We start from the raw sequence: 25,045 nt of genomic DNA, 5'->3' as shown, positions 1-25,045 counted from the left end.
GGCGCTATGCATGCAAGGGGCTGTAAAATAAAACCTTGTTGAATAAACATTTTCTTAAGGTAACCCTCCAATTTTTTATCCATTGGATCTGAAAAAGCACAACTGTCCTCAACCGGGATAGTGGTACGGTTTGCTAAAGTAGAAACTGCTCCCTCCACCTTAGGGACCGTCTGCCATAAGTCCCGTGTAGTGGCGTCTATTGGAAACATTTTTCTAAATATAGGAGGTGGGGAAAAAGGCACACCCGGTCTATCCCACTCCTTGCTAATAATTTCTGCAAGCCTTTTAGGTATAGGAAAAACACCAGTACACACCGGCACCGCATTTATCCAGCCTACACAATTTCTCTGGTACTGCAACTGTGTTACAGTCATTCAGAGCAGCTAATACCTCCCCAAGCAATACACGGAGGTTCTCAAGCTTAAATTTAAAATTAGAAATCTCTGAATCAGGTTTCCCCGAATCAGAGACGTCACCCACAGACTGAAGCTCTCCGTCCTCATGATCTGCATATTGTGACGCAGTATCAGACATGGCCCTTACAGCATCTGCGCGCTCTGTATTTATCCTAACCCCAGAGCAATTGCACTTGCCTCTTAATTCAGGGAACCTGGATAATACCTCTGACAGGGTATTATTCATGATTGCAGCCATGTCCTGCAAGGTAATCGCTATGGGCGTCCCTGATGCAATTGGCGCCATATTAGCGTGCATCCCCTGAGCGGGAGGCGAAGGGTCTGACACGTGGGGAGAGTTAGTCGGCATAACTTCCCCCTCGTCAGAATCTTCTGGTGATATTTCTTTTATAGTTAAAGACTGATCTTTACTGTTTAAGGTGAAATCAATACATTTAGTACACATTCTCCTATGGGGCTCCACCATGGCTTTCAAACATAATGAACAAGTAGTTTCCTCTGTGTCAGACATGTTTAAACAGACTAGCAATGAGACTAGCAAGCTTGGAAAACACTTTAAACAAGTTTACAAGCAATATAAAAAACGTTACTGCACCTTTAAGAAACACAATATTTTGCCAAAATTTGAAATAACAGTGAAAAAAGGCAGTTACACTAACAAAATTTTTACAGTGTATGTAACAAGTTAGCAGAGCATTGCACCCACTTGCAAATGGATGATTAACCCCTTAATACCAAACACAGAATAATAACTGACAAAAACTTTTTTTTTTTTTTTTTTTTTTTTTTAAACAGTCACAACAACTGCCACAGCTCTACTGTGGCTTTTTACCTCCCTCAAAAACGACTTTGAAGCCTTTTGAGCCCTCCAGAGATATCCTGGATCATGCAGGAAGAAGCTGGATGTCTGTGTCTGTAATTTTTGCTGCACAAAAAACCCCTCCCACTCATATTACAACAGTGGAAAGTCAGGAAACTGTTACTAGGCAGAATTCAAGCCAGCCATGTGGAAAAAAACTAGGCCCCAATAAGTTTTATCACCAAACATATTTAAAAAAACAATTAAACATGCCAGCAAACGTTTTATATTAAATTTTTATAAGAGTATGCATCTCTATTAATAAGCCTGATACCAGTAGCTCTCACTGCATTTAAGGCTTTACTTACATTAGTTCAGTATCAGCAGCATTTTCTAGCAAATTCCATCCCTAGAAATATATTAACTGCACATACCTTATTGCAGGATAACCTGCACGCCATTCCCTCTCTGAAGTTACCTCACTCCTCAGAATATGTGAGAACAGCCATGGATCTTAGTTACTTCTGCTAAGATCATAGAAAACGCAGGCAGATTCTTCTTCTAAATACTGCCTGAGATAAACAGTACACTCCGGTACCATTTAAAAATAACAAACTTTTGATTGAAGAATAAACTAAGTATAAAACACCACACTCCTCTTACGACCTCCATCTTGGTTAAGGTTTGCAAGAGAATGACTGGATATGACAGTTAGGGGAGGAGCTATATAGCAGCTCTGCTGTGGGTGATCCTCTTGCAACTTCCTGTTGGGAAGGAGAATATCCCACAAGTAATGGATGATCCGTGGACTGGATACACTTAACAAGAGAAAAGGATTCTCTGGGTGTCGTTATTTGTATGAGGGGGATATTGATATATGTAGCAGTATATTAGATCCATAAGCCATATAATCTAGGTAGTTTAATGGCTGTTGAGTTATATTAAGTATTGCCGTTTCATTATATACAAATAGGTATCTGAGGGATCGAGTACCCATAGTCATAGCAGAGGAATCTGTATGTACAAATAACTTAAAACTGTGTAAACCCAACACAATATCAAGACACACAGAGCTAGGAGAATTATATAGACTTGTACATCTGGGGTTATATTATAAGGGACTCTTGACTGAAGTAAGAAGCGTAATTGGAGGACCATTACAATTCAAACATCATTAATGGGCTGCATTAAAGTCTCTGCTCACCCCACTCCTACCATGTCACACTGGACCATACACTGTAGGCAGCGAAGCTGCGGCATAGTCTGAGTTGATTGGAGATTGAACTTCCCCCTTGCTAGTATCTTCAGATGGCTGTTGTATTTGAAGGGTGGTAAACCGTAGTCTACATGTGCCCCAAATCTTGCATTGCTTTGTCGCCGATGATTTCCACACTTTCCCTGCTCAGCCAAGATCTGACCACTTATGCTCCAAGCCTGGGGTGTATAGCTGTCACTTATCAGGAGGCCGGCCATCCATCCTTAACTACAGCTAGTGAAACTTCTGTGTAGGGTCTCCTCGGCTGTGCAATAGTAGAAGGTCTTGATATAAAACAAGTCATCAGGATTACTTCTTAATAGGGTGTAGTTTTGTCCCCTTGCTGTTTCGTAAGGCTGCAGTAAACCATCCCCATCCACTGCTGCTAGAGATTTAGCGCGTTGCACAGTAAGTTCTCCTTCCTCCACCATCTTAGTGGCACCAATACCTCCCTTCTCACATGGGTCTCTGATTACATGTAACAAGTCTTGAAAATTGTCCCGCATCTGCAATTCTAGCTGCATGAGAAGCCTTTGTATTGTTAAATGTCGATCCCCCTCCATCATAAACGTGAAATATATGTAGCAAGGGTTAAGGCATAAGTTTGCAGTAGAGTTAGTGCAGCTCTAACCCGGGCTGGTGTGGGGGGTTGTTAGGAGTTCGCTTGAGATCTGCCGCCACATTGATCTAAAAGGGACATTAAACCCCAGATTTTCTTTCATGATTCAGATAGAAGTACATTTTGTTGAAAATCAGGGACAAACTAAGGAGCATGCACGTGTTTGGAGCACTATATGGTAGCAGTTTTGCTAGAATGATATCCATTTGCAAAAGCACAAGATGGCAGCACTATGTCCTGTCATATAGTGCAGTAGACACCTACCCAGGTATCTCTTCAACAAAGAATACCATGGTAACAAAGCAAATTTAATAGAAATTGGAAACTTTTTCTTTCTTTTTTTTAATTGTATGCTCTGTCCAAATCACTAAACATTTGAGTTTCATATCCCTTTAACATAATTTAAAATTGTAATTTTACAAATGGTTCACAAAACTGTGCATTGAGCAAACTACAGGTGAACCCAGGTAAACTTCTTTATCTAAATTCACTATAATTATCGATACAGTAAAATAGTAAATAATCAACATCCCTTTGGGCCGAAGCCAGACCTGTTCTCTCACAACTCCAGTAGTCAGATACGTATTCAATAAGGGCGCCAGTCTCTGCAGGTAGGTAACCTCAGCGCACTCCTCAATGTACCTCTAAAGGGAAGCACAGACGTAAGTGCAATTACGTTTTACACCAAACCTGCTTAAAATGGAATGTACTCAACGGGAAGCTGTGGTAAATTCCAAAATATTTTATTGAAGACTCTAGACTGTCTATCTTCAAGCAACTTTAAAGGGACAGTCTACACCAGAATCTTTATTGTTTTAAAAGATAGATAATCCCTTTATTACCCATTCCCCAGTTTTGCATAACCAACACAGTTATAATAATATACTTTTAACCTCTGTGATTATCTTGTATCTAAGCCTCTGCAAACTGCCCCTTTATTTCAGTTCTTTTGACAGACTTTCAGTCTAGCCAATCAGTGCCTGCTCCCAGATAACTTCACGTGCACGAGCACAGTGTTATCTATATGAAATACGTGAACTAATACCCTCTAGTGGTGAAAAACTGTTAAAATGCATTCTGAAAAGAGGTGGCCTTTAAGGTCTAATAAATTAGCATATGAACCTCCTAGGTTAAGCTTTCAACTAAGAATACCAAGAGAACAAAGCTAAATTGGTGATAAAAGTAAATTGGAAAATTGTTTTAAATTACATGCTCTATCTGAATCATGAAAGTTTATTTTGGCCTAGACTGTCCCTTTAATACAATTTTAAAATCTTCTTGTTTCCAAGGATCAACCTCCTTTTTCAAGAGAAAATTAATTTCAGTAAAAGAACTGTCGAAATGCAGAGAGTAATTTTAAAAGATTGTATTAATGTTGCTTGAAGATATTCCTGTTGAGAGTCTTCAGTAAAATATTTTGGAATCCACCACTTTCACAGTGAGTACATTCCTTTTGAAGCAGGTTTTGTGTAAATATAGTTATTGCACCATCGTCTGTCCTTCCCTTTATTAGGTACATTGAGGAGTGTGCGGAGGTTACCTACCTGCTGAGGCCAGCGCCGCCACTGAATACCAAACATGTTTATCTAATCTCCCTTGATTGTGGCCAGTTGGGACTAACTAAATTGAAGCATAACCTTTTACAGTACAAATGTATACATTTGTGTTATCCAGTGTTTATAATGAATAGGAGCTGTCACCTTTTATAGCATTTTAGTATATAAAAAAAGACATACTTTAAAGGGATATGAAACCCAAAAATTCTCTTGTGATTGACAGAGCATATAAAAATAAAAAAAGTTTCCAATTTACTTTTATTATTAAATTTGCTTAGTTCCCATGATATTTAGTGTTGAAGAGATACCTAGGTAGGCATCTGGAGCACTATATGGCAGGAAATAGTGCTGCCATATAGTGTTCTTGCAAATGGATAACATTTTTGTAAAACTGCTGCCATATAGTGCTAAAGAAATGGGCCGACTCCTAAGCATACATCCCTGGTATTCAATAAAAGATGCAAAGAGAATGAAGAAAAATTAATAGAAGTAAATTAGAAAATCTTTGGGTATCATATTCCTTTAAGTGAGAACATAAAAGATAACCATATGCACATTTTTTTTTTTTTAGTTAAAAATTACTCAACATGTTTCTTTAGGAAGTATGTAGATTACTCTGCCAGTTATTTCTACAAATTACATAACGATTAACTCATCCAAATTTATGTTTTAAAGAAGTCTCCAAAAAAGATAAAAATCGTACTTACATGTTCATAATGGGAAAAGATGAGGCCTCTAAAGACATTCTATTAAATTACAAAAATAAGGGATCATATGCAATTTGTTAGTGTAAAGGGGTAGCCACTTACTATATTTATCTGATGTTCTCCAATTGAATAGATGGCAAGGGTTTAACGTTGTCAAAACAGTATGCTATTTAAGGGCCAATGAAATCCCACAACTTAGAATATTGGGTTTCCAACATTTTGTAAACTGTGTGCTGCATTTTGAAACCCTTGGCAGCCAGAAAAGTCAGCAATAAATTTATTTGCTAAGTATTACAATTGTCTCTTGTATCAAGTGAGTTGAAGAACTAATAAAGTAGAATTGTATAATCAACAAGTGCATAGTAAAAACACAATGCACTTGCTCTGAATTTTATGTTAGCAATAGAATTTTTTTTTCCCCTGACAAATTTCAAAATGGACTTAAAGGGACACGGAACCGAAATTTTTTTCTTTCGCGATTCGGATAGAGCATGCAATTTTAAGCAACTTTCTAATTTACTCCTATTATCAAAGTTTCTTCGTTCTCTTGCTATCTTTATTTGAAAAAGAAAGCAAAGTTTTTTGGTTCAGTACTCTGGACAGCACTTTTTTTATTGGTGGATACATTTATCCACCAATCAGCAAGGAAAACCCAGGTTGTTCACAAAAATGGGCCGGCATCTAAACTTAAATTCTTGCATTTCAAATAAAGATACCAAGAGAATGAAGAAAATGTGATAATAGGAGTAAATTAGAAAGTTGCTTAAAATGTCATGCTCTATCTATATCACCAAAGAAAAAAAATTGGGTTCAGTGTCCCTTTAACTTTATATCATGTGACAGCCATCAGCCAATCCTAGACTCATACATATACCATGTGAACTATTTCACAAGCTCAGCAGTAGTTGGTGCCTCAAAAAGTGTGCAGATAAAAAAAAAAAAAAAGCACAATCTGGTAAGAGGTAAATCGGAATGTCTTAAAACTGCAAGGTCTAATAAAATCATTAAAGTTTCATTATGACTTTAGCGTCCTTTTAGGGAGAATAATAGTGCAATAATAAAAAGCTCTAGGGCATTAGGATGTTTTATTAGGCAAATGCTAGTGTGTAACTATTTAAAACACACAGGTGACTCACAATAAGGAGCCTTGTGCAAGTAGTCACAAATCACAGGCTCAGCAGCGAACTGTGTGTGAAAAATTAACAATTTAGGGCTAGATTACAAGCGCATTTCAAAAAAGTGTCATCTTTATTTTTGTTTTAAAAAAATGCACAAAGCAGTTTTTAGTGGTTAAAGCGAGGGGATTTGGGGTGTTAGGAAAAAATGGCACTGAAAAGTGCTTTTACATAGCAGTCTATGGGGATTGTGCATTTCCTGTAAATATATATGTATATATTAATAAACATATTTACACTTTGCTGCCCGACTTACCCCCTTCGCTAGGGTCTCTGCCGTGTATGACGGCATCAGAACAAGCACGCACTTGTGAGCACAAAGCTTCCCTGCAATGCGAATGTGAGGTCGCATTCGCATTGCACCCAACTTGTAATACCAGCGTACATTTGCATGTGCTGGTATTACTGAGTGGGGAACAAATATCGCGCTCACATAAGATATGTTTTGAGCTCCACTTGTAATCTGGCCCTTATGGTTTTTGTTGGTGGGAGTTAAACTGTTACATAAACAAATTTGTTTTAGAATTATATGATCTAACCCCTTAGGTCATTGTTGTATAATTATTATTGCACTCTTAAAGGGACACTGAACCCAAATTTCAGATAGAGCATGCAATTTTAAGCAACTTTCTAATTTACTCCTGTTATCAATATTTCTTCGTTCTTTTGCTATCTTTATTTGAAAAAGAAGGCATCTGAACTAAGAAGCCAGACACCAATCAGCAAGAACAACCCAGGTTGTTCACCAAAAATGGGCCGGCATCTAAACTTACATTCTTGCTTTTCAAATAAAGATACCAAGTGAATGAAGAAAATTTGATAATAGGAGTAAATTATAAAGTTGCTTAAAATTGCATGCTCTATCTGAATCAAGAAATAAAACATTTTGGGTTCAGTGTCCCATTAACTACTAATCTGATCTATTCAGAATGTCAAAGAGAAATAGAAGTGTAAAAATACATTGAGTTTATTATTGAATTGTTGCTTGATGTGCTTGACCCATGAAAAACCGCTACACACATATAATACACTACTGGAGACCTAGCGGAACACATCTGTTTAGCCAACAACAATAGGCACGTGTGTTGCCACCAATCACCATCTAGCTCAGAGGGATTAAACACATCACTATAGGTAAGAAACAGTTCAATAACAAAATGCTCCAACACAGATCATTTTATTTTTGCACTTTTATGAGGGAGATGGCATTCCAAAAGGGACAATTTAGAATTATGACAATTCAGCATTCTAACAAGATGGCATGGCAGGGTTTTTTGTACTTGTAATGAATATTTAATAACGAAGAGTGAAATAAGTTTATTAATATTGTTTTTTTTTTTTTATGGTCATAATGCTATACAGAAAAATATATGTACAAATTGGTAGCATGCAGAACTACACAGATCTCTTATAGTCCTAGATGCTTTTCTCCCTGCTGTCACAACTGTTCCAAGCCTTCGTAAGACCAAAGTGATTGTCCTTAGATTCTCAAACTTTGGACCTTATTAGCTATGATGTACAGAGACCAAGCAGGTGGTCATCTCTCTTTTGTTCTAAGGCCTGCAGAAAGTTCTGTATCCTCTCCTCCCTGTCTGATTTATATTTGAGAAGTCTTTGGCGTAACTGTGAATCTTTTCCATCCACACTATGCTCTGTGTGCCGCAATTCCTCCCATACCAAGAGTTGGTCTCTCTCCTGTTCAAGCCTTGTTCGCTCTTGAGTGTGCAGTTCCCTGGCTTTCTGTGGAGGGGAACGCCCAAGTAAGGGAGAAAAGAGTTAGCTGGACAACAGTGTCAGACAAAGCTATCTATAAAGAGTTGAAAGAGGACAATAAGAGTCCAATTCTCTAAAGCGCTCTGCTCTAGCGAGATTCTATAAGATGCTCTTCAGAGATTGTTTAAAAAAGGGACATTGTACACTATATTTTTCTTTGTATAAACATTTTGTAAGTGATCTATTTATATAGTCTATCTTGGAGTGTTTTTGTAAAAATGTATAGGTTTTTTTTAAATTACATTGTGCTGATTTTCAGACTCCTAACCAAGCCCCAAAGTTTTAAATGTATACCGATGTCTACAGACTCCTGGTTGTGTAATGGGACTTTTCATATGCAAAGGAGGGGGTGTCTGCTCTTCCTGTTTTCTCAGGCCCTTTCACTGGGTGTCCCAGCCTAACATCAGCAGTGCTAAACCGGGAGCTTCTAAATACGTTTTTAAAAGGTTTTGTACTGGATTTTTAGATACGGATCTGTGCATTTTCTTTTTTATAGTGGTGTCTATTACATGCAGTTATATGAAAATTGGTGTGTGCTGTCCCCTTTAAAAAGGTATTTTTTTCCTTGGGAACTGTGTATCTTATTAAGGGAAGACCACAAAAATTCTTTATGTTAAGGAAAAAAAACAAACATTTCCTTTACAATGTAATGCTCAGTAAAATAAGGTGATGATTTATCTCTATGTTGGTAAGTTTCATAATCGGGCCCCATATGAGGCCAAAGGAATGCAGAAGGTGATTACACTCACCTGGATGGCCCCATGGTTTAGCTGAAAACGTAGGACAGCCTCACACAGGTTCCAAAAAGTGTATTCTGGCCAAAGAATGGACTGGAAAACCAGGCAAGAGTGGGAAGTCTGAAATGACATGTATAAAAGGAGAGGAATTAGCCATGTGTGATTCTATACAACCCTGACCAGACACTTACTAATTGCTTTCAGTAACTAACAAATATTTAAAGGGGCAGTTGACACTTTGTAATCACAGGGACATTTCTATTATCTTGCTATAGATTAACAGATCAACCATACATAAAAAAAGATATCTGTAGTTCTTTTTAAAGGAGCCAAACATCACCTACCACTTGCCTCATTTAAAAGAACCAATTGAGTCTACAGCCTACAAGGCTAACCTAGGCCATATTGTTAGAATAAATTGCATTGTTTTGCAGTTCTTATCTGTTAAAACCAAATAGGGAAAGACATGTAGCAGGGTTATCAGAGAAGTGTGTTTTTTTAGTTCTGAGAATTTAACAAAGCCATAAATTTCAAAGCTAAACTTACATGAAAAAGGGGACAAATTAAGTATATTGCAAAGTTGTTTTACTATGCATAACTAAACATTGTATATTGCAATTACAAATTTCCATGATTCAGAGTATACAATTAAATAAAAAAATTAAAAAAAATTGACACTTGCCTGCCACAAAAGGAAGTCACTGAGCCGGACCTCTCCAGATGTACGAATGAGAAGGTCAGGATGAGGGGAGTTAGAGGTATAAAGACAATGGTCCAAAAGAGTCTCTGAAATATCACTGAAAGAAAAGGATCAGTAAATACAGTATATTTGCATAATCTACAAATGTATGATAAAAAGACAAATGTAATAGCACTTAGTCTCAACCGAGTAGTAGATTTTTTTTCCTGAGAAATGTCAAAGTTAAGTCTATTTACACGTAATCAAAAAAGTAAAAAACCAGCAGCACGGCAGTAATATTGAAAACAGGAACTTGTATTCCATTAGACAGCAAACATGCAAGTGTTGGACAAAACGTCTGACATGTTTCGTGCCCTCTAGTGGCGCTTCATCATAGACTAAGACTGCTTGTATGTTAGGGACTTTGATTGATCTACAAGATGGTTGTGATACCAACAGTGATCGGTCTTTGCCTTCAGGTCCAAAAAAAGTTGGCTCAGACATTTATCCTGTATAGTTCAGGGGTAGTGCTTTGAATAATTTTCAAAAGAGTGTTGAAAAAGAAATACTTGATTTGGCTGAATCTAAAAAAAACCAGCAAAACAAAATTTAAGGAGATCTGAAAAATTGGCTTTGGAGTCTCTCCAGAATAATAAGTAAATTGTGATTAGAAACTCTGATAAGGGAGGAAACATTGTAATCCTTAACAAGGAAGATTTTTTTGGAGAGGCTCTACGCCAACTTAGTGACACTTCTATCTATAAACCACTTACTGGTAATCCCACAAGTCATTTCAAGAGGCAGTTATCAATATTATTAGATGATGGTATTTATTTAGGCATTTTCAAACAAGAGGATATGTTATATTTAATTCCAGAATTTCCTATAACACCATTGTTCCACTATCTACCTAAGATACACAAAAATCCAGAGCGCCCGCCGGGTAGACCCATAGTGTCGGGCATTGGGTCTCTGCTTGAGCCATTGTCTGAATGGTTGGACTCAGTCCTTCAGCCATTAGTACAAAATCTTTATAGCTATTTAAGAGATTCATCTCATCTCTTGGAAAGCTTAAATGGCGTTGAATGGAAGAGTACTTACTCATGGGCTGTTGTTGACATTGCCTCACTATATACATGTATACCACATGTATTAGGTCTGAGAGCAGTAAGGTATTTTCTGGATAAGTTCACAGCATATGATCATGATATCAAGGTATTTATTTGCTCTGTTTTAGAGTTTGTGTTAACACACAATTTCCTAATGTTTAATAACAAGTATTATTTACAATGCTGCGGAACAGCTATGGGGGCGAAATTTGCCCCCTGTTTTGCAAATTTGTATGTAGGCTTCTGGGAGCTTAGATTTTTGTATAACACTGACCACACAGAGTATACCAAGGATATACTTTTTTATAGGAGATTTATCGATGACTTGATTATGATCATTGATGGACCTCTTGATGTGACATCCTTTGACCGATTACTTGGTTTTTTGAATAGCAATGACATGTGTTTGACTTTTGTTGGTGGGTTTAGTCGTACCAGAACTGACTTCTTGGATGTGACTTTGGATGGAGATGTGGGGAATGGGCGAATTGTGTCCAGAACATACAGGAAACCAACTGCTGGCAACACTATATTACATGCTAGTTCAGGCCATCCCCCGCATCTTGTCCGTGCCATACCGAGGGGTCAGTTCATTAGATTGCGACGTAATACCAATGATGATGTCATAGATCAACAACAATCCAATGAATTGATCGAAAGACTAACAGCAAGGGGATATAATAGAAACAAATTGCAAGAGATTAAAACAGAAGTAGGTGTAATGAAATGTGGAGATAGAGTAAGGAAACAAACAAATACTTTTGAGAATAAGGCTGTGTTCACAACCAAATATACGGCACAATTTCCCCAAATAGTCAAAATCTTGAGAAAGAAACTATCAATTCTGGCAGGTGACACTATATTACAGAAATACATAGAGGGCTGTAAATTTGTCTCAAAGAAGCCAGTAACTTTGGCTTCGAAATTAGCCCCAAGTTTCGTGTCAGATACATCTAGACATAGGGGAGATAATTGGCTAAGAAGGAAAGGAAATTTTAAATGTGGAGCTAGAACATGCTTAACTTGTAGAATGATGGATATCACAAATGTTTTTAGATCCTCTGTAAACCATAAAACATATGAGATGTCGTTCTATGCCAATTGTAAGACCACATTTGCGGTCTATATGTTGGAATGTAAACACTGTCACATACAGTACGTTGGAAAAACGACAAGAGAGGTCAATGTGAGGATCAGGGAACACGTAAATGACGTAAAGAATTATAATAAAGATTCTGTGGTGGCTAGGCATTTTAACCTCTTTCATTTTTCTGATAAGGGAGACTTTACTGTGAGAATCATTGATGTGGCAAAAACCCCTATCAGGGGAGGTAATAGATACAAGATCCTAGATAGGAAAGAGTTATATTGGATATATAGACTCAAATCCAGAACTCCCACAGGGTTAAATCTTGAATGGGATATTAGCTACTTTGTGTAAAGTACAAATTATATAGATGGTTTAAAATGTAATTAACTACACAGTAACTTATAGGTCCCAACAAGATAAATTAACCCCTCTCTCTCTGCTGTGGTTTTTTGAGTGTTTTTTTTAGTTTTTTTTATTCTATATGTATGTGCTCTAATTTAGTGCCTATCTTGGGGGCCAATTGCAAATTATAATATAAATTTTTTGCAATTTAGGGAAAGTCTACAATTCTTGGGTTGATAATTAAAAACAACAGCACATAGAATAGAATAAAACTATAATGTATTTAAGAACTCAGCGTACATACATAGCTTTGTGGTTACCTTAAATACATATTTAACTCGTATATTAGACACTTATTATAGTCATGTGGTTTCATGTATTATATACTTATATGTTTATGCTAGAATTTTATCATTGTTATTTTTCTGACCATGTAGGTTCTCTTTTTTCCGATCTGCAGCCCATTAGGGGAACTTATAAAACATATGAAGTTTATTTGTTGTTTTTTAACTATTTGTTTGTTATAATATGTCTGGGGTTAATGAATTAATTGTCTATGACTGTTATAAAAGGTAGACTTTAGAGTACTATCCTTAGTCTATGATGAAGCGCCACTATAGGGCGCGTAACATGTCAGACGTTTTGTCCAACACTTGCATGTTTGCTGTCTAATGGAATAAAAGTTCCTGTTTTCAATATTACTGCCGTGCTGCTGGTTTTTTACTTTTTTGATTACCTGTAAACAGTTGGTTGCTGTTTTCTCCAGCATTGCACCTTTGCCCATTTGCGTGCCTTCTATGCCTCTATCTGTGGCGTCTGATGTCACCATTGTGAGCCTGAGATCAGCGTCTGTCGAGGAGTTTGGAGCGGCCATCCCACATTGCAAGTCTATTTACACTCCTGTATCATGTGACAGCCATCAGCCAATCACAAATGCATATACGGATAGTCTGAATTCTTGCACATGCTCAGTAGGAGCTGGTAACTCAAAAGTGTAAATATAAAAAAAAGACTGCACATTTTGTTAATGGAAGTAAATTGAAAAGTTGTTTAAAATTGTATGCTCTATATGCGGATGATTTATTAGTATATATGAATAATACTTCTTCAAATATTCCAAAACTTATCAGGTTAATTGAATTATTCAATCAATTTTCAGGCTACAAAGTTAATAAACTTGAAATCATAATTACTTTGAAAAAAAAAACGAACAATTCTGATAGAAAATCCATTTAAGATAGTTACAAACTCATTCAGATATCTAGGGGTTAATTTATCTGCTGATCCTCAAAACTGGTACTCATTGAACGTCCCTCCAATCTTCTCTCAAATCAATACGTATATGGAGGAATTGGCAAAAACATAATTTATGCTTACCTGATAAATTCCTTTCTTCTGTTGTGTGATCAGTCCACGGGTCATCATTACTTCTGGGATATAACTCCTCCCCAACAGGAAATGCAAGAGGATTCACCCAGCAGAGCTGCATATAGCTCCTCCCCTCCACGTCAGTCCCAGTCATTCGACCAAGAATCAACGAGAAAGGAGTAACCAAGGGTGAAGTGGTGACTGGAGTATAATTTAAAAGATATTTACCTGCCTTAAAACAGGGCGGGCCGTGGACTGATCACACAACAGAAGAAAGGAATTTATCAGGTAAGCATAAATTATGTTTTCTTCTGTTATGTGTGATCAGTCCACGGGTCATCATTACTTCTGGGATACCAATACCAAAGCAAAAGTACACGGATGACGGGAGGGATAGGCAGGCTCATTATATAGAAGGAACCACTGCCTGAAGAACCTTTCTCCCAAAAATAGCCTCCGAAGAAGCAAAAGTGTCAAATTTGTAAAATTTGGAAAAAGTATGAAGCGAAGACCAAGTTGCAGCCTTGCAAATCTGTTCAACAGAGGCCTCATTCTTAAAGGCCCAAGTGGAAGCCACAGCTCTAGTGGAGTGAGCTGTAATTCTTTCAGGAGGCTGCTGACCAGCAGTCTCATAGGCTAAACGTATTATGCTACGAAGCCAAAAAGAGAGAGAGGTAGCAGAAGCTTTTTGACCTCTCCTCTGTCCAGAATAAACGACAAACAGGGAAGAAGTTTGGCGAAAATCTTTAGTTGCCTGCAAGTAGAACTTGAGGGCACGAACTACATCCAGATTGTGTAGAAGACGTTCCTTCTTTGAAGAAGGATTTGGACACAAGGATGGAACAACAATCTCTTGATTGATATTCCTGTTAGTGACCACCTTAGGTAAGAACCCAGGTTTAGTACGCAGAACTACCTTGTCTGAGTGAAAAATCAGATAAGGAGAATCACAATGTAAGGCTGATAACTCAGAGACTCTTCGAGCCAAGGAAATAGCCATTAAAAACAGAACTTTCCAAGATAACAATTTTATATCAATGGAATGAAGGGGTTCAAATGGAACACCCTGTAAAACGTTAAGAACTAAGTTTAAACTCCATGGCGGAGCAACAGCTTTAAACACAGGCTTGATCCTAGCTAAAGCCTGACAAAAAGCCTGGACGTCTGGATTTTCTGACAGACGCCTGTGTAACAAGATGGACAGAGCTGAAATCTGTCCCTTTAATGAACTAGCTGATAAACCCTTTTCTAACCCTTCTTGTAGAAAAGACAATATCCTAGAGATCCTAACCTTACTCCAGGAGTAATGTTTGGATTCGCACCAGTATAGGTATTTACGCCATATTTTATGGTAAATCTTTCTGGTAACAGGCTTCCTAGCCTGTATCAGGGTATCAATAACCGACTCAGAAAAACCACGTTTTGATAAAATCAAACGTTCAATTTCCAAGCAGTCAGCTTCAGAGAAGTTAGATTTTGATGTTTGAATGGACCCTGTATCAGAAGGTCCTGTCTTAGAGGTAGAGACCAAGGCGGACAGGATGACATGTCCACTAGATCTGCATACCAAGTCCTGCGTGGCCATGCAGGCGCTATTAGAATCACTGATGCTCTCTCCTGTTTGATTTTGGCAATCAATCGAGGAAGCAGCGGAAAGGGTGGAAACACATAAGCCATCCCGAAGTTCCAAGGTGCTGTCAAAGCATCTATCAGAACCGCTCCCGGATCCCTGGATCTGGACCCGTAGCGAGGAAGTTTGGCGTTCTGGCGAGACGCCATGAGATCTATCTCTGGTTTGCCCCAACGTCGAAGTATTTGGGCAAAGACCTCCGGATGAAGTTCCCACTCCCCCGGATGAAAAGTCTGGCGACTCAAGAAATCCGCCTCCCAGTTCTCCACTCCCGGGATGTGGATTGCTGACAGGTGGCAAGAGTGAGACTCTGCCCAGCGAATTATCTTTGATACTTCCACCATTGCTAGGGAGCTTCTTGTCCCTCCCTGATGGTTGATGTAAGCTACAGTCGTGATGTTGTCCGACTGAAACCTGATGAACCCCCGAGTTGTTAATTGGGGCCAAGCTAGAAGGGCATTGAGAACTGCTCTCAATTCCAGAATGTTTATTGGAAGGAGACTCTCCTCCTGATTCCATAGTCCCTGAGCCTTCAGAGAATTCCAGACAGCGCCCCAACCTAGTAGGCTGGCGTCTGTTGTTACAATTGTCCAGTCTGGCCTGCTGAATGGCATCCCCCTGGACAGGTGTGGCCGATGAAGCCACCATAGAAGAGAATTTCTGGTCTCTTGATTCAGATTCAGAGTAGGGGACAAATCTGAGTAATCCCCATTCCACTGACTTAGCATGCATAATTGCAGAGGTCTGAGGTGTAGGCGTGCAAAAGGTACTATGTCCATTGCCGCTACCATTAAGCCGATCACCTCCATGCATTGAGCTACTGACGGGTGTTGAATGGAATGAAGGACACGGCATGCATTTTGAAGCTTTGTTAACCTGTCCTCTGTCAGGTAAATCTTCATTTCTACAGAATCTATAAGAGTCCCCAAGAATGGAACTCTTGTGAGAGGAAAAAGAGAACTCTTCTTTTCGTTCACTTTCCATCCATGCGACCTTAGAAATGCCAGAACTAACTCTGTATGAGACTTGGCAGTTTGAAAGCTTGAAGCTTGTATTAGAATGTCGTCTAGGTATGGAGCTACCGAAATCCCTCGCGGTCTTAGTACCGCCAGAAGGGCACCCAGAACCTTTGTGAAGATTCTTGGAGCCGTAGCCAATCCGAATGGAAGAGCTACAAACTGGTAGTGCCTGTCTAAGAAGGCAAACCTTAGATACCGGTGATGATCTTTGTGGATCGGTATGTGAAGGTAAGCATCCTTTAAATCCACTGTGGTCATGTACTGACCCTCTTGGATCATGGGTAAGATTGTCCGAATAGTTTCCATTTTGAACGATGGAACTCTTAGGAATTTGTTTAGAATCTTTAAATCTAAGATTGGCCTGAAAGTTCCCTCTTTTTTGGGAACCACAAACAGGTTTGAGTAGAACCCTTGTCCTTGTTCCGACCGCGGAACCGGATGGATCACTCCCATTATTAACAGATCTTGTACGCAGCGTAGAAACGCTTCTTTCTTTATCTGGTTTGTTGACAACCTTGACAGATGAAATCTCCCTCTTGGGGGAGATAATTTGAAGTCTAGAAGGTATCCCTGAGATATGATCTCTAGTGCCCAGGGATCCTGAACATCTCTTGCCCAGGCCTGGGCGAAGAGAGAGAGTCTGCCCCCCACTAGATCCGGTCCCGGATCGGGGGCTCTCGGTTCATGCTGTCTTTGGGGCAGCAGCAGGTTTCCTGGCCTGCTTGCTCTTGTTCCAGGACTGGTTAGGCTTCCAGCCTTGCCTGTAACGAGCAACAGCTCCTTCCTGTTTTGGTGCAGTGGAGGTTGATGCTGCTCCTGTTTTGAAGTTCCGAAAGGGACGAAAATTAGACTGTCTAGCCTTAGCTTTGGCTTTGTCTTGAGGTAGGGCGTGGCCCTTACCTCCTGTAATGTCAGCGATAATCTCTTTCAAACCGGGCCCAAATAAAGACTGCCCCTTGAAAGGTATATTAAGTAATTTGGACTTAGAAGTAACATCAGCTGACCAGGATTTTAGCCACAGCGCCCTACGTGCCTGTATGGCGAATCCTGAGTTCTTAGCCGTAAGTTTGGTTAAATGTACTACGGCCTCCGAAATGAAGGAATTAGCTAGTTTAAGGACTCTAAGCCTGTCCGTAATGTCGTCTAGCGTAGATGAACTAAGGTTCTCTTCAAGCGACTCAATCCAAAATGCTGCCGCAGCCGTAATCGGCGCGATACATGCAAGGGGTTGTAATATAAAACCTTGTTGAACAAACATTTTCTTAAGGTAACCCTCTAATTTTTTATCCATTGGATCTGAGAAAGCACAGCTATCCTCCACCGGGATAGTGGTACGCTTAGCTAAAGTAGAAACTGCTCCCTCCACCTTGGGGACCGTTTGCCATAAGTCCCGAGTGGTGGCGTCTATTGGAAACATCTTTCTAAATATTGGAGGGGGTGAGAACGGCACACCGGGTCTATCCCACTCCTTAGTAACAATTTCAGTTAGTCTCTTAGGTATAGGAAAAACGTCAGTACTCGCCGGTACCGCAAAGTATTTATCCAACCTACACAGTTTCTCTGGTATTGCAACGGTGTTACAATCGTTGAGAGCTGCTAAGACCTCCCCTAGTAATACACGGAGGTTCTCCAATTTAAAATTTGAAATATCTGAGTCCAATCTGTTTGGATCAGAACCGTCACCCACAGAATGAAGCTCTCCGTCCTCATGCTCTGCGAGCTGTGACGCAGTATCAGACATGGCCCTAGCATTGTCAGCGCACTCTGTTCTCACCCCAGAGTGATCACGCTTGCCTCTTAGTTCTGGTAATTTAGACAAAACTTCAGTCATAACAGTAGCCATATCTTGTAATGTTATCTGTAATGGCCGCCCAGATGTACTAGGCGCCAAAATATCACGCACCTCCCGGGCGGGAGATGCAGGTACTGCCGCGTGAGGCGAGTTAGTCGGCATAACTCTCCCCTCGCTGTTTGGTGAAATTTGTTCACATTGTACAGATTGACTCTTATTTAAAGTAGCATCAATACAGTTAGTACATAAATTTCTATTGGGCTCCACCTTGGCATTGGAACAAATGACACAGATATCTTCCTCTGAGTCAGACATGTTTAACACACTAGCAAAAAACTTACAACTTGGTTATAATCTTTTTTAGCAAAAAACGTACTGTGCCTCAAAGAGGTACTAACGATTAAATGACAGTTGAAATAATGAACTGAAAAAACAGTTATAGCATCAAACTTTAAAACAACAAAACTTTTAGCAAAGGTTTGTTCCCATTAGTAAAATAACAATAATTAAATTTGACATAAAAAATACAAAGCAACGTTTTTATTCACAGTCACTATAAGAATTCTCACAGCTCTGCTGAGAGAATTTACCTCCCTTCAAAGAAGTTTGAAGACCCCTGAGATCTATCAGAGATGAACCGGATCATGCAGGAAATATAAAAGTAACTGACTGGTATTTTTTGATGCGTAGCAAAGAGCGCCAAAAACGGCCCCTCCCTCTCCCACACAGCAGTGAAGAGAAACGAAACTGTCACAATTAAAGCAAAAAAACTGCCAAGTGGAAAATAATGCCCAAATATTTATTCACACAGTACCTCAGCAATGTAAACGATTCTACATTCCAGCAAAAACGTTTAACATGATAAATAGTTATTAAAAAGGATTAGTGACCTTTAACAGAGTAGTTCCGGTGAAATACCATCCCCAGAATACTGAAGTGTATACATACATGTCATTTTAACGGTATGGCAGGATTTTCTCATCAATTCCATTCAGAAAATAAAAACTGCTACATACCTCAATGCAGATTCATCTGCCCGCTGTCCCCTGATCTGAAGCCTTTACCTCCCTCAGATGGCCGAGAACAGCAATATGATCTTAACTACTCCGGTTAAAATCATAGTAAAAAACTCTGACAGATTCTTCCTCAAACTCTGCCAGAGAAGTAATAACACGCTCCGGTGCTATTTTAAAATAACAAACTTTTGATTGAAGTCATAAAAACTAAGTATAATCACCATAGTCCTCTCACACATCCTATCTAGTCGTTGGGTGCAAGAGAATGACAGGGACTGACGTGGAGGGGAGGAGCTATATGCAGCTCTGCTGGGTGAATCCTCTTGCATTTCCTGTTGGGGAGGAGTTATATCCCAGAAGTAATGATGACCCGTGGACTGATCACACATAACAGAAGAAATCTTCCTCTCTCCATTTCAGGGCGCATTGCACTTTTGAAAATGGTGCTTCTCCCTAAAATTTTGTATATCTTTTTTGAAAATCTATGATATTAAGAAGTTTAATATTGCATTGCGTCACTTTATATGGCAGTCAAAAAAAACTAGAATATCTCTTTATCGTTTCCAAAACAATTTGAAAGGCTTTGCCCTTCCTGATTTGTACTTATATAACTTAGTCTTCCTTGGTCGTATTGTTACGGATTGGATTACGGAATTAGATCATTTTACAGATAATAGTGTTAAGGAAAAATATTTTTAATTCTGTATATATTTTAAATGTGTTATAAGGGACTGACAAGTGATATTTTTAAACAGTTACATTTCTTTTTGTCAATTCAGCTAGTACAGAAACTGCTGTATATGCAAAGTAAGTATTTTCAGCTACAGTAACACCCAAAGTTTGTATGGACAAGATAAGAAGAAGACCACGAGGTTCTTATTGTGACGAAACACATGGCCTATAAAAGAGAGACACTGTTGCTATCTAAGGCTGCGCGCCACACACACTCTGTATTAATGTAAAGTGACCTGTTGTCATTTTTGTTGTAATCATGTTTAATTGTACAATTATAACCTTATTAATTTGGAACAGCTGTCTTCACGTTATTTTACTTTAACAATTTGGTGCCGAAACCCGGGAGTTTGAAAGCGATTGTGGACGGAGCCAGGACTGGAACTATGAGGACAGGAGACCACAGGCGCCAAAAAGATGAGAACCTTTGTTTCTCAAATTGCTCTCCTATCCTCTGATTCCTAAACCCTCTGTCCTGTCGTGAGTACAAACTCCCAAGAACCTGAGACAGTTGTATTTAATGTTTTATGTTTTAACATCTTTTGTTATGAATGTGTGAGTGTAAGAGGTCCTTTACGGCGTGTTGAATGTACTGCTCCAAGACGCCCCTCTGCAGATAAAGCAAGTGGGAGCAGTAGTGTGTTAAGTAAGAGGATTCTACTGTCCTCAGAGACAAATGTTTTCTATTTTCTGTGTTTGTTAAGTAAACTGTTACTAAAATTGTCTGTACAGCAAAGGAATTAGCTTGCACGCTCCTATACTGAAGGGCGCATCCCTGAGCTGTAGTAGACTTGTCTCTAATGATATATAAAACTGTTGATGTAAGTCCCCTAGCATGGTTTGATTTTGATGATATAAGAGGCCAAGTACTTTTAGGATTTGTCTCCCTACTGTTTATTATTTGGGTTTGTTGGAAAATTTGGAGGGATTTTTAGTATGGAATTTATATTGTGGGATTTACAGTGTGGGACTTTCCCTGACAGCCACAGTATTGCTAAGAGTCGAGAGAGAAGGGTAAGAGTCCCCTCCATCATAACTGGGTTATGAGAAACGATTCTTAGAAAGGGTGACATAAGGTCATCCTTAAGCAATGGACGTCCAAAATTTCCTCAATAGCCCACAGGAGGAAATGTATAAAGAATATAGTATGTGGGTCAGCTGGCATCTGCCTGAATGGTGCAATCTGACTAAGGGAATGGATGTTGGGTTTCCAAAGGGGTAAACCTTTGAATTATTCCACTAGCAAAATCTCTATAAAAATAACTGTAGAAATCCTATAAGAAACAGCCCAATGTATTTTTTCTGTAGAAGACAAAGTATGTGTGCTGCAGCTACTGTACTGGGTGGGGGCTTCCAACCCCCCTCCCTTCCTCCAGCACAGAGCAGAACAATTTTTGTTGTTGTTTTTTTAACCCTTTTTTGTCCTAGACTTTATGTGCTGCTAGAAACTTTTTGTTCAACTGAATTAAATGTAAGATTATGTATGTTTTGCACACACACATATGCAAGTCTTCCATTAAAAGACATAAGAGTGTATGCTATGCTTGAGGGCATTTAGGGCTTTTAAATCCCTGCTTGGTATGTATATGGGTTAACTGGAGTTTTAAAAGGCCAGCACTACTGTAACTTGCACAAGTGACACTGCAATAGCCATACATTGTCTCTTTGTACATTATGGTCCTAGTGATATTTTTGCAGTAGAATTAATATAAAATTACAATATACACAAGATTCTAGTAGTGAATCTTTAAGAGGTCTGAATTGCTAGTTACTTTATTGGTAATTTCACTTTTTACTACCCTGACGTATTTTCACTACTGATAAGACCACTAGTACTTACCCCCTTGAAAGTTTTTTGGTTGCTAATGGTAGCCCTTTCATTTATAAGGTTAGATATTTGGTTGTGGGTCTGATTGTATGTGGGCACTGGCAATTAGCTGTCTATTGTCATTTGTGACTGCATGCCAAGGCCTTGTGGACTATGTGCCCTAGTCCTGGGGTTTGTGTGCATTTTTTTTTATAGAGTGTGTAGAATCTGTGTGCCAGTTTGTCAGCGAGTATCTTTGTAAATGTATTTGATAGTAAATACATGCGTGTGAGAGTGTGAATATTTATGTCACAGTGTGTACATGTGTGCTATAGATGTATGTATGTGTACTGTGTATATATATATATATATATATATATATATATATATATATATATATATATATATATATATATATATTATTATTATTTTTTTCTAGGTAGGTTTGGGAGGAGGAATGCATTACTGGGAGCTAGCTGTTGATTGTAGGCTGCACATAGATGGACCTTTTCTTTGGTTTACCTGATGTGTTCAGCTGACTACCAGTGGTGCCTTGCTGATCCTTTAATAAAGAATATCAAGTGAATAATGATATTTTGCTAATAGACATGAAATGGAAAATTGTTCTAAGTAATAAAAGGAAATTGTTGGGTTTCAGTATTGCTGGGGAAAATTATTAGTGCCCCCAGTTTTGACTGTAGTATCTTATGTGCCCCATACCACCTCATGGCAAGATGTATATGCCCCAAGGGGAGGTAACCTTGAAGACCAAGGTATGGGAAAAATGCTCACTGCCACATTGGTGTCCGGACTGAATAAAGAAATCCATAATAAATTGGTTTCTAAATTGGTTTCCGCCCTTTCTGATTGGCGAGATAAATCAGTCCCAACACTAATGAGCTTAGCGAGCTCAATACAAAGGAACATAGAAGTATAGAAAAAGAAAACACTAAGGGTAATGCCAGTATGTGCCCCTGGGAAACCCCAATAGAAACAGTTTAAGGGATAAAATGAGGGGGAACCCAGAAAAGGTAAATGTTATAACTGTGGGAGAACAATTGATGGACTGGGCTTCCAGTGCTACCAATCATGCCTGAGAGCAGAGGGGGTGATGCCTTTGTTCGCCTGACCCTCTCTGACATGCCATACAATTTTGTGGAGTGTTTGGTGGACAATGGAACAGACCGCAGCGTTTTCAAAAGAGCTATAGCTGTTATAGCACATCAGCGAGCAATAGATCCTATCACTATGGGTAATAATAGGGTAGATGAAGCAGCCAAGAAGGCAGCTCTCATGATACTCCTACAGTCCTCTGCAACTGTGGAGAATTTGACAATGGATGTCTTAAAAACCCTCCAAAACCAAACCGGTTCCTTAATTCAGAGCAAGTGGAAAAATGCTGGTTGCAAACTGGAAAATAAGGTTTGGAAACATGGGGATGGTAGATTATGTGCACCTACAGTGCTATATCCTGTTTTAGCCAGTTTATCTCATCTCCCTTCCCATGTTTCCAAAGGGGGAATGATTGCAAGAATGATTGCAAGTGTTAATAAATTTTGGTTTGCACCAGGTTTCTCACAGTTTGTAACTGAATGGTGCAAGAAATGCATGATGTGTGCTAAATACACTCCAGGTAAATTGACAAAGGTGGAGATGAAACACCTTGTAAAACCTGACTACCCATTCCAAAGACTGCAAATAGACTATATTCAGCTGCCCAAATGTGGTGTGTATGAGTATGTTTTGGTGTGTGTAGACATGTTTTCCTCTTGGCTGGAGGCCTGGCCGGTTGCCAAGGCAACAGCAGGTGTAACATAAAAAAAAACTGATAACTGAAATTGTGTGCAGATATGGTTTACTTGAAACAGTAGAATCTGATCAAGGGACTCATTTTACTGGGCAAGTGTTTGCAGAAATGATAAAAGAGTTGCAGATTAATCGTCTGGGAAAGTAGAGAGAGCCAATGGCGTTTTAAAAAATAAAATAGCTAAGATCTGTGAGCAGACAAAACTTACTTGGGTATAAGCTTTACCTTTAGCCCTCTTTGCAGTAAGACACACCCCAAAGGCAAAGCATGGCCTTTCGCCATTTGAAATTTTGTTTGGTAGACCACTAATAGGTATTTTCTTTCCACAAGAATTACATGGGCAGTATGCTTCTCTAACTGATTATGTTGTGATCTACCCATTTTCCCTTATCGCTCTGATTCATGTACCTTTCAACCTAATTCCTAAGCAGGTGAAATTATATAAAACAATATATATGATTATTCAGGCCTGGAAAAAAATTGGAACCTGTGTGGAGTTAAACATGAATATATCCAGATTTCAAACGTTCATAGGTAATCCGGAATATCAAGAAGGTACCCAATCCTTATTGCTTCAGGAGTGGCATAGGAAAGGTCTCTATTTTGTCTCACAACTCATAAACCTAACAGCAAAAAATATCAAATCCTTTGAAGAGCTGAAACAAGAATTTGACCTTAGAAATTGTGATTTTTTTCACATACCTGCAAGCTAGACACTATGTTTTACAGCTAGTTAATAAATTCTCCTGGAATTAGACATGGGGTAAACTCGATAATTGGCCAGCTCTGGTCAAAGCGGGTCACCTGTCCATTTCCACATGGTATCTTTATCTTGCATGATATAAGGGAGAATCCAACCTAGTGTACAGGGAGTGCAGAATTATTAGGCAAATTAGTATTTTGACCACATCATCCTCTTTATGCATGTTGTCTTACGCCAAGCTGTATAGGCTCGAAAGCCTACTACCAATTAAGCATATTAGGTGATGTGCATCTCTGTAATGAGAAGGGGTGTGGTCTAATGACATCAACACCCTATATCAGGTGTGCATAATTATTAGGCAACTTCCTTTCCTTTGGCAAAATGGGTCAAAAGAAGGACTTGACAGGCTCAGAAAAGTCAAGACTGGGCCAAGAAATATCTCAAGACTGATTTTTCTAAGGTTTTATGGACTGATGAAATGAGAGTCTGCATCCTTCAAGAAAAACATGATTTTCATGCAGGACAATGCTCCATCACACGCGTCCAAGTACTCCACAGCGTGGCTGGCAAGAAAGGGTATAAAAGAAGAAAATCTAATGACATGGCCTCCTTGTTCACCTGATCTGAACCCCATTGAGAACCTGTGGTCCATCATCAAATGTGAGATTTACAAGGAGGAACACAGTTACCACAAGCTTACAGCAAATACACTTAACTTTGGTAGATCCAGCATCAGGCAGCGATTTTCCAGAAGTAGCTTCTGATTCAGGGTCAATCTGAGACATCTTGCAATATGTAATAGAAAAAACAACATATAAAGCAAAATTGATCAAATTCCTTAAAGTGAAGGTAAAGTTACCTTGACACTGATACAGAATCCAATTCTTTTTTAAAAATGAATGGGACTTTCATTC

At 38.9% G+C, this 25,045-nt stretch overlaps 1 protein-coding gene across 1 annotated transcript in view; it reads right to left on the bottom strand.

Moving 5' to 3' along the window:
- Positions 1–7,688: 7,688 nt before the first annotated feature.
- Positions 7,689–25,045, bottom strand: part of DHDDS (dehydrodolichyl diphosphate synthase subunit) — a 45,950-nt gene continuing 28,593 nt past the window's right edge. Inside the window, exons 7-9 of the mRNA XM_053706979.1 lie at positions 9,720–9,834; positions 9,050–9,157; positions 7,689–8,267 (exon numbers count right to left, since the gene is read on the bottom strand). Of these exons, the coding sequence (XP_053562954.1) occupies positions 8,037–8,267; positions 9,050–9,157; positions 9,720–9,834 (454 nt within the window). The 3' untranslated portion in view covers positions 7,689–8,036. The remainder of the gene's footprint in view (positions 8,268–9,049; positions 9,158–9,719; positions 9,835–25,045) is intronic.

Source organism: Bombina bombina, chromosome 3, assembly GCF_027579735.1.
Source record: "Bombina bombina isolate aBomBom1 chromosome 3, aBomBom1.pri, whole genome shotgun sequence".
In the NCBI taxonomy this organism is placed as follows: domain Eukaryota; kingdom Metazoa; phylum Chordata; class Amphibia; order Anura; family Bombinatoridae; genus Bombina; species Bombina bombina.
The sequence above is the reverse complement of the archived record's forward strand: the minus strand, read 5'-3'. Positions and strand labels throughout refer to the sequence as shown.